Below are 10,606 nucleotides of genomic sequence, written 5' to 3'. Positions count from 1 at the left end.
TCCGATACAGATAAAGGTTTAGATCGTTATAATGAATCTCAGTTGCCCTCAAATCGCTTGTGAAATATGCCGAAAAATCTACAAGGCACACTCTATAACCACAGTTTCCACTCAAGCCCCAGGAGAGAGATTTGGTTTGGGTTTTGAGAATAATTAAGATTCAAAAGTACTTCTGCTGAGTACTACCGTGTAGAAGAGTACCACGTTCAAGCTGATAAATAATGGCAATTAACATCAGAATATCATTTTGAATCTTGTAAGTACTTTTGTTTTCTGACCCTTTGATGGCCAGAGGGAATCTGCATCTTTTGTTTCAACTTGAAAGATGTCACTGGCTCGTCGGCATTTGCAGCATAATTCGTTTTTCTATTAATTGAGCGTAAGGTACACAAAAGAGTTGAAGCAGTTGATTAGAGTGGGCTTTTGTTGTGCTAGTACTGGATTGAGCAGTATTGTTAAGTATATTTCTGTCAACTTACACACAATAACTTAACTACATTTTCCAAATAAAATGTATATTTTTACTCCAATCCTCTTTGCTCCTCTGTCAAAAACTACACTTAGGCAGTTGTCAAGTTATAATTACCGTGAATATTTGAAAATTTCAAAAATACGTCGAGGCCTGAAATAATATGAAACAATTCAATGAAAAAACAACAACAACATATAGTACATGTATGGCCTGTAGAGCCAATGTCTCTTTTGCTTTGGAGAGTCACACAGCACAAGCCCCTTGACACTTGATGTGATACTGGCAGAGATAGTTCCTGAGCTGAGAGGGCAGTGGAAGGTTCTTTATCCCCTGGTAGGTGGTGCAGCTGCAGATCACAGCCCTGCACAGGTGCTGCAGGGAAAAAGGAAATGTTCTGGGTAGTGGCTGGGAAAGGAGGGGTTCAAAGAAGAGACAGGTGGCCGGGTCACTGTAGTGTCTTAGCAGCCCTGTCACACTGCTGTCTCGGTACATGCACGGGTCGCGCACATCAAAGCTGAAGCGCTTGCCGTTCTCCTCAATGCGTGCGTGCAGGGATCGGCTGTATCGTCGAAAGCTGACGGAGAAAAGGAATTCATCCTGAGCCGAATCTCTGAGAAGGAAGGTTCCTTCCGGCTGGCCTTCCAGGAGTTCCTCAGCCTCGAAGCGGTTCAGCACCCCCCAATAGCAGGAGCTGTTGTTTATCTGCAGGAGATCAGGGACCAGTATGTGCCCGGTGCTGTCCTCTATTTGCTCGTGTGGACAAATAGTGTCCCAGTCCTCTTGAGTGAGGCTTCTAGGATCAGGGGAGCAGCAGATCTCCTCCCAGGAGATGTGTGGGGGGGATGGGGTATGTGGTGCGGAGTTGTTGGCTTTCAGGTTAGCCTCCAGGTCCATGTGGGCTCCTGAGTGGGTGGCATGGTTTTGAAAAAGGTCCCAACTGTGAGCCAGTTCAGAATTGGGGGAGAAGGGGCACTTGTCTTGCATGAGCTCTGATACGTGAATCTTGCGTTTGGACCAGAATAACACAGAGAATGGACGTGAGGCTCCCGCTAGATGGTGATGATGATGGTGGGGATTATTGGAGCGCAAGGGTAAACACTGACCCACAGCATCCTGGAACTTCTGACGCAGAGAGCGCCTGGACATGGCCTTTCGGCACACAGCATCGATGTCTTCCCCGTGACTGCTGCAGCTACACTTTCTCTCTCTTCGCCTCCTCGGACAGGAAGTAGACCGTACCCCAAGTTCCTCCGACCCTTCCACCTCAAACCCTCCAGGACTGGAACCCTTGCGAGAGTTCCTTGAGCGCTTCTTTCCTCGCCAAATGTAACTATCGGCACTCCAACTGCGAAGGCCACATTTGGGACGAGTGTCCGAGCATCGGGGCTTCTTCTCAGACATGGCTGCTCCCTCTTCTCTCGCTGTCATATAATTGAAATTATAAAACACATTTCGGAAAAATGAATGATCATTTAATTGTCAACAATTCAATTTCTATTCAATTCATTTTTCTGTACTGTACAATTAAATTGCTTACACAACCGAACTGCAATTTTTTTTAATGAAATCCTATTATTCGTCCAAACCTAAACTTTATCAGCTCATTACCATTTCACCCTGACTTTAAAATAGCAATCGTACTGCCATAACATCGACATGCATTCATACAAGTTAACACATCCATTCATTTATCAAGGATGAGCCGGAGCCTAATGACTTCAGGCGTGGGGCACAGAATACACCCTGGACTGGTTGCCAGTCAATCACAGGGCGGCTAATTAAAAACGACAGAGTTTCCAGAATAATATCTCCGCCGCAATTGAAAAGAATAAGTGTGCCTGCTAATTGAACAATATAAATACTTACAGCATTTTAGGAAACTACAGTTGGTGACTTCTGCTTGTGACCCTAAATCTGGAAGAGGCTAGTCTCTAAAGGACACGAGCCGATTGAGAGGAGTTGACAAAATATGTTGATTGGCAACACATTCCCTTTTTAAATTTGCTTGGAAGATCATTAACTGATAAAGTACAGCACAAATATAGCAATGCATAAGCCTATCACTCTCTTAATAATTCAAACTATTCAAATAGTTTTTAATGAACTTTTTAAAATCACTCCTCTGGGTGTCAAAATTTACTTCCTATCCGGCGCCCTGGTGATCAAATCAAATCTACAAATGCTGACAAAAATATCATCTCTTATTACACAATGTAATATAGCACTTGCTTCTCATACTTTTTGTTCATTACTAAACGCTTCATAAGAAGAACCACTGTGATGTATTTGGTTAGCAATATCTTTGATCAGGCCGTAAGCACCAGTTAAAGTCTTGTTTTCAATGATAAAAATGAATCCAAAAGAACAACATACCTTAGAAAAAGTGCCACAAACACAGCTCTTCACCCATGCTAGTTGTCGACACATTAACGGACATGTGCGACCAGCTTGCAACCTCACCGCTTCTGACAGATGGCAGATTGTTGTACATCCTATAACATCACTGTCTCAAATCCCACTGGGGGCAGCAGTTTCCTCCGCTCCATTGTGGTGTCTGAAGTGAAGAGGTGGAGCGGTGTCAAGCTGGAGGAGAGATGGGCGGAGTATTAGGAGAAGGTGAGATTCTGAGCTCAGGTTAATACTAGTTGTCTTCTAGTTCTCGCTTTCTTTCTTCAATTCCTCACAAAAAGCAGATGATGATGCGATACAACTATTTGATTTGTGTATATATATATATATATATATATATATATATATATATATATATATATAGAATTAAATATAAAAAAACATAAATATATATATTTTTTTATATATATATCTATCCATCCATTTTCTGAACCGCTTTGTCCCCACGGGGGTGGCAGGCGTGCTGGAGCCTATCCCAAGGCGGCTCGGTAGTGCACTGGGTAGCACGTCCGCCTCACAGTTAGGAGGGTACGGGTTAGATTCCACCTCCGGCCCTCCCTGTGTGGAGTTTGCATGTTCTCCCCGTGTCCGTGTGGGTTTTCTCCGGGCACTCCGGTTTCCTCCCACATCCCAAAAACATGCTTGGTAGGCCAATTGAGCACTCCAAATTGTCCCTAATATTGCAATATTATATGATAATATACCTAATTATCATATATATATATATATATATATATATATATATATATATTCTTTTGTGGTCATGATCTTAGTTGAACTTAATGCCCCAGAGTAGACAGGGCTTGTCTTTCTGCAGGAGAGTCCCAACTGTAGGTTATTAATCAGATTTACCAGCAGCCTGTTTGGACTTATTACCTGCTTAGGAGTTCAATTAATTATTTAGTTGAATAGAGGAAACAAAAACGCTTCTAATAGGCTTCACTTAGTGACTGAATTATCATTTGGTTTCTTATATAAAATACCAAGCAAGTGCTACTGACAGAACATGTGTCATGCGTGGTGAACCATTTAAAAACACGGAATGACTTTCGGGTGAATATAATTCATGAAACAAATCTGTCAGACACAAAATATTACTCCAAGTGGTTTTGTGTGTATGTGCGCATGTAAAAGAAACCCATCAATAAATCTATACCAAGTCTGATATATCTGATTATGTCGTGACACTCAACTTCCTCTTAACTGAATATTTAATGCGCTTTGCATTATCACAGTGGCCAGATAGATGACAACTGTGTTTGTTCTTGCAATCAACCTAATCAATTCCATACAGAATCTATGATACCTTCAGGAACTAGAATTACATTAGGTCAGTCAATACAGGTCAAGTCAAGTGTGACTTGTTCCCTAAACATATCGTCCCATTATTAGCACGCTTTGTGCTGCCAGTCACAGAAAACAATTCCACCTTGTACAAATTGCAACCTACAGTCCAGACACAAATGGAAATAGACTCTCCTCACAATGTGATTTCAGTAAGTGTCCAAAGATCATACCGCAAAGTTTAGTCTAGTTGAAGAACCAGTCAGTGATATCCTTTGGCCCATTAACCTGCTGCAGCCAGGACTCGACCAAGGGGGGTCATATTAATCCACATTACAGCGGCATCGATCTCATGTGCAGCATGGACTATATTAGCTTTCATGAATAATAGATGCAAATCCGACTGAACAAAGACTACTCTGCTTCATTTTTTTTTTTTTACAAGAATTCAATTTCAGATTACATTGATAATGGGGTTGTAGGGAGTGCAACTACAAAATACATTATGGCAGGTTGTTTTCATTTTGTATCTCAAGTATAATGTTTTCTAATCTCAACTCATATTTGGTTTGTCATTTACAGGACATTTGTCAGGCATTTTTGGAAACCAGGTTATATGAATTCCGTTTGATTTGGCCAGTCGGCCAGGACCCTTGTTATGTAATAGCATGTGTTGTATAATATACCATTTTAAACAAACTTCCCAGTGGGGTCATTCAAAATAAGTTTAAACAAATGATCATGCATTTGCATGTTCTGCGTGATACTCAAGTTTAGTTTAACCGCAAATGGAAAAATTAGACTCTGTATTAATATCCCTTCATGTCGCTTGACAACATCTGAATTTAGTTAATGATGTTTGGTGATTTCATCCCTTTAAATCCAGTCAAGCAGTGACTCTCTCCCTTTAGTTTCTTTTCTGTTAACCGAGGTCATCAGGTTTATAATCTCAGTTGTAACAGTAATATATATCACTAATACAGTAGTTGTTGTCACTACTATACTCAAATTTATGTTCAATCTGTGTTTATTCCATATCAGTATCTACTGTTACAAAGTCTGCTTGCAAAAAATAGAGAGAGAGAGAGAGAGAGAGAGAGAGACAGACAGACAGACAGACAGACAGACAGTCAGACAGACAGACAGAAAGAGAGAGAGAGAGAGTGTGAGAGCGAGAGAGCAAGCGAGCAAGAGATGCAAAATTCTAATGTGAATAGCATAGATGGTAAATTGAATCAGTACAGAGTCTGGCTCCACGGATCACATTTGTTTCCATTGATCTTTATCCGAAGACTCCTCTGACAAAACAGGCAGTGCTGCACCTCTCACTGTACAGCAACGGGGTCACATTACATGCACCAAGAGAAGTATTCCACCCTTATTCATCAGTGTAGAAACCTGAGATGTGTGTCATAATGTAAACTCAATTGTATTTTCTTTATAAAAATGTCTTGCTTTGTAGAGCATCATGGCGTCAATTATCATTATGGTTTGTTTTTGGGTTATATTTTCATAATAGTTCCTCATTCTATGTGGGTTCTGTTTGATTTTCCATTTAGTTATACTTTAAGGCGGACTGTGGTCCAAATGTGATTGTTAATTTATTATTTATCTCAATTTTATCACTGCTTGACAACATTCATTCTGGTCAACAAAATACTCATATTAAAGTCAAGAACAAATCAACAGTGAAATGCAATTAAATGAGTGACTATGGTTGCTGAGGAAAAAAAAAAAAACAATGCAGGATTTAACTCACAAAATTTCATTAATTGATTTTTGCTATAAAATATATAGCAAGCTGCTCTTCAGGCTTAAACGCAGCTTTGATATTGATGAAGATAGATGAGGAGTGACGGTTATAACTAATAGAATTTCAGTGGATGCTGCTGTTAATTTTAGTTTTACATTTTGGTTTTTATTTTAAAAAAAGGAATTGACATACGTATTGTTAGGTTCAAGAAGGCATGGAGAGAGAGAGCGAAAGAGACCTTGATCGGAATGAGCAGAGATGACAGTAAGGGGAGTGGACAACATCATGTGGGACTTCCTCTGCATTTAGTAAGCTGTCTACATTACCTTGATACCCTGCTCAGCCTGGCAAACTCTAGGAAAAAAAAGTGAGGAAGTGGTCCCAATGAACACCACCTCAGTAGAATAAAAGAATATATATATATAAATATAAACTATTTATATATAAATATAAACTAGGGTTAAGGTGTTTCAGGCAGGCAAAGGCATATGATTGAATTCACCAAGACGCTCATTTTTGTAGTTGTCTTCAATTGTACCAGACTGTTCAAAGATCTGTGTAAAATAATGTGGAATAATCATCCGACAAGGACATGTGAGCTGCTGTATTGACTTTTGTGGTATTATTCATGTCTCCATCTTTTCTGCTGCCCGTAAGTATCCAGAGCAGTCGTTCCCCTCCGTCACATTAAAGAGTGTAACCCAAGCCAAGGCCAGTCACTCAAATGGAAAACCCTTATACTCTATACTCCCTTAGATATAGAGAATACTTTGATGACTGATAGGGTGTGGCATAGTGTTATGTTTCAGTCCAGCATTGTTCATGGTATGTATTAGTGAAGAATTACAAATTGTAGACATATATACAGTCATCCCTCGCCACTTGGCGCTTCACTTTTTGCAATTGTGCTGTTTTTTTATTAATTACATCCGTTGGGGCGGGACAAATCAAACTAGGTAATGGGTGTTGCCAAACGGAAATCCGAGTTATAAACATGGTGAATGCGGCATGTTTAAGATGAATCCGCTTTGTATATTACTTGGTGAGACTTTTGTAGTCCAAACAACTCAAGGATGCTAAAGTGGAGAGATCAAAATGTTCCGTTGTTGGACGCATCAATGCTGCAAACCTCAAGCTTTAATTATGAACTCTTGATTCATGGTTTCTATTTTTCATGTATTACAGATTGCAACCCAAGTATTCATGATCTTAACGCGACTTCAGTTATGCTGTGCATGAGAGTGTTCATCTCTTTGCTGACATACAATCCTTGGCAGCCTTTCAGTCTCCCATTACACTACTTTATTGGTCTGATCACATCCTGTGTGTTTGCTGACCTCTAATGCATGCAAAAATACTAGGTTGGGAGGTTGGGGTGTCTGTGATGATTTTGTATTTCTTCAGACGGGTTGTGTGAACATTCATGAAGCTGAATAAAAAAAATCAATAGCGGAGATTGGAGAGAGGAAAATTCCAGTAACTGCGTGAGTGTGTGCACTCAATAGGCAAGTTCCGCATGTCAAATGGCAGATTTATGTCACCTCACCTCACAATGTTTTGTAGTTGTTATCATCCACTTTAACTCATTGATATGTCACTTTGTCTTCCAGGATGACTGATGGCACGGTTGAGGATTTTCTTCACTTTGATCCCGGATATGGAGAACCCAATCGTACTTTGGGTGACTGTGTACTGATGTTGGAGACCAAATCATTGAAGTACACGAGTTTCATATGAATATAATGCTATAATACGTAAACTAGACTTATAAAAGTAACTATAGGCTGACTACTAATTTTGAAATAGTACCTAGTAAAATACCTAAAGTGCCTTTATTGTTCTCAGAATTGAGAGAATCGCTGGTCTAAAACCTGTTTGACGATGACAGAGCAATGGTAATAAGGAATTACTTTTTTGTGATCAGGTTATGGTATGTGGCGTGTTTATGTTCTGATTGTGGATTTGGTCTTTGTGAATGACACAAACACAATAAAACACGTTGATTTTTAACATCGATATACAGTATTGTTTGAACACAATTAGTATAATCATAGCCTCAGTGCTATTGCATGCATCCTTCACACAGCCTTTCATGGAAACAGAAAAGTAATTCAGTCCAACTGCAGATGAGCGAGAGCTCAGGATTTCATGACACTGCGCGATGGCACTCATGGGAAATGTGGTCGACTTCATGCAAAACACTACCGCTTATGTCCATAGGTGCCGCCATAATCATCCATCTGTACTGCTTGTCCCCATGAAGGTCGCGGGCGTGCTGAAGCCTATCCCAGCAGCCATCGGGCAGTAGGCAGGGGACACCCTGAACTGGTCGCCAGCCAATCGCAGGGCACATCGAGACGAACAATCATCCGCACTTGCACTCACACCTAGGGACAATGTTTTTCGGGATGTGGGAGGAAACCGGAGTGCCCGGAGAAAACCGACGCGGGCCCGGGGAGAACATGCAAACTCCACACAGGGAGGGCCAGAGTGGAATTGAACCCACGCCCTCCTAACTGTGAGGCGGTCGTGCTAACCAGTGCCCCACCGAGCCGCCATACTCAACAATAACTGAATCCTTCGCAGTGCTACTTTCAGACCCGTAAAACACCATTACAGTCATCTATACCAGGGCACGGAGAATTGTTTAGATATCTGAGGACATATGTTGTGGTGAGTGTTTGGTGGCATAGTGGAAGAACATCCGAAACATTAAAGTTTCTTCTTAGCATCACTTATTCAAATACCAAAGTTTATTTATAGTTATTTTGTGTTACAACCATCGTAGAAGGGAATGACGCTACCCATCATATCAGTGTATGTCTATTCCACTCGCTTTGCATCAATCTATTATTCTGACATCGATTCGCCTTGATTTGATGAGCATGCCGACAAATAAGGTTTTAGGACTTGCCCACCAAATTTTGTTGGGCGACTGTGAGATTAAAGTAAATTCATGACACAAAGCAACATGGACCATGAAAATTATTAATTAATACAAGAAACATTTAACTAATAAGTCATTCATTAATTTTTTTAATGATGCATTTAATTATTTAATGGCTCATTTATTTCTTTGTTTGATGTATTATATATTTCAGTAATGAATGAAATGTTTGATTGATTAGTTATTTAATAACATTTTAGATTTAACGTTTCATATATTAATTTATTCATGTTTACTTAATTATTTTTTATGGTTTATTTATTTATTTACCATGTGCTACAGTACAATTTTCCAGTAATCATTTTACCTTCCATTAGAGAGCATTTGCGTTTGACCACCAGCAGATAGCACCAAAGAACCATACAATATCACGTATTCTATTTTATCTTGGGGACTAATTATTACTGACTTCAAATGTTTAGATAGTCATTTATTCATGAAAAAGCCTACATATATGAGGTGGCACGGTGGAACACACTGGTTAGAACGTCTGCCTCACAGTTAGGCAGTTAGGTGCGGATTCGATTCCACCCCCGGCCCTTCCTGTGCAGAGTTTGCATGTTCTACCCGTGCCTGCGTGAGTTTTCTCCGGGCACTCCGGTTTCCTCCCACATCCCAAAAAACAAGCATGGTAGAGATTGAGCACTCTAAATTGCCCCGAAGTGCGAGTGCAGATGGTTGTTTGTCTCTGTGTGCCCTCCGATTGGCTGGCAACCGGTTCAGGGTGTCCCCCGCCTACCGCCCGATGACTGCGTGCCCCAGCACGCCCGTGACCCCCGTAGGGACTAGCGGACGGAAAAACAAACAAAAAGTATTTATTTGTCACACTTCAATACTGCATATTTTTGTGTACACTTTGAAACAGACAACATTTGAATGAGTTTTGGAAAGATGTTTATTAAATGAAGACGACAACTACTATTGTAGCGGATAGTGTTCCCACACAGTGATATGGATTTACCGGATTCTGGAGTGGACTATCCTGCAGATCTGCCTGACTGTGTGGGAACACTACATCAACTCAACACCCCTAGTGATGAAATAAACTACCAAACAGCCATGTACTTTATAGTTTTATTTCATTTTGCTCATGTACACAAACTTAACTTGAAAACACTTAGTATTTTCTACTACAAATGTAAATCACTATCTGAAGTAATTCAAAGAAATGAAGATAAGACTCAATCTGTTACACCAGACTGCATATTACATTCACAATGCTTCATCATTCATTCTCCTTTTATGCCTGTTTGTAATTTCAATAATGAATGCTTGGCATGTTAAGAAAATACAGCAAATTGCAGGTCCACCTTATTGCATGAAGTAAAAGCAAGTATGACCTATAAAAGGGCCAGACTGTCGGAATAAGGTAGGCTTGACCTCAAGAAGCTCTAGTTGTCAGACTGACACAAAATGCAACACTCATTCACCACACTTATTTTTGCAACCAACATCATCAAACAATCCTGTCAAATTCAACTATGGGAATATATCACTTCTAATCTACAAATCGCCATCTCCGGTCATTCATTCATGTCCCAGTTTTTTTCCCCACTTGATAATTCACCAAGATGAAACTCTCAACCAATCAAGAGCTTTAGACTTCTTCTCTATTTGCGTTTTGTTGTTATTGTTGTGGTTACCGTCATCCACGAAGTTTGGAAAAAGTATTGAGCCTATTTTGAATGTATCTGTAAGGGTGAAGTCGTCTGAACAATAAACAGTCAACGTATCTTGAAAA

At 40.1% G+C, this 10,606-nt stretch overlaps 1 protein-coding gene across 1 annotated transcript; it reads right to left on the bottom strand.

The window, feature by feature from the left end:
• Positions 1 to 715: 715 nt before the first annotated feature.
• On the bottom strand, positions 716 to 1,873 carry socs4 (suppressor of cytokine signaling 4). Its single transcript, XM_085907919.1, has one exon. It carries the CDS (start codon positions 1,871 to 1,873, stop codon positions 716 to 718), a length of 1,158 nt encoding a protein of 385 aa, XP_085764045.1.
• Positions 1,874 to 10,606: the final 8,733 nt, after the last annotated feature.

Source organism: Syngnathus leptorhynchus, chromosome 3 (assembly GCF_054491065.1).
Source record: "Syngnathus leptorhynchus isolate UIUO chromosome 3, UIUO_Slep, whole genome shotgun sequence".
NCBI classification, from domain to species: domain Eukaryota; kingdom Metazoa; phylum Chordata; class Actinopteri; order Syngnathiformes; family Syngnathidae; genus Syngnathus; species Syngnathus leptorhynchus.
This window is presented reverse-complemented; position numbering and strand designations above follow the sequence as displayed.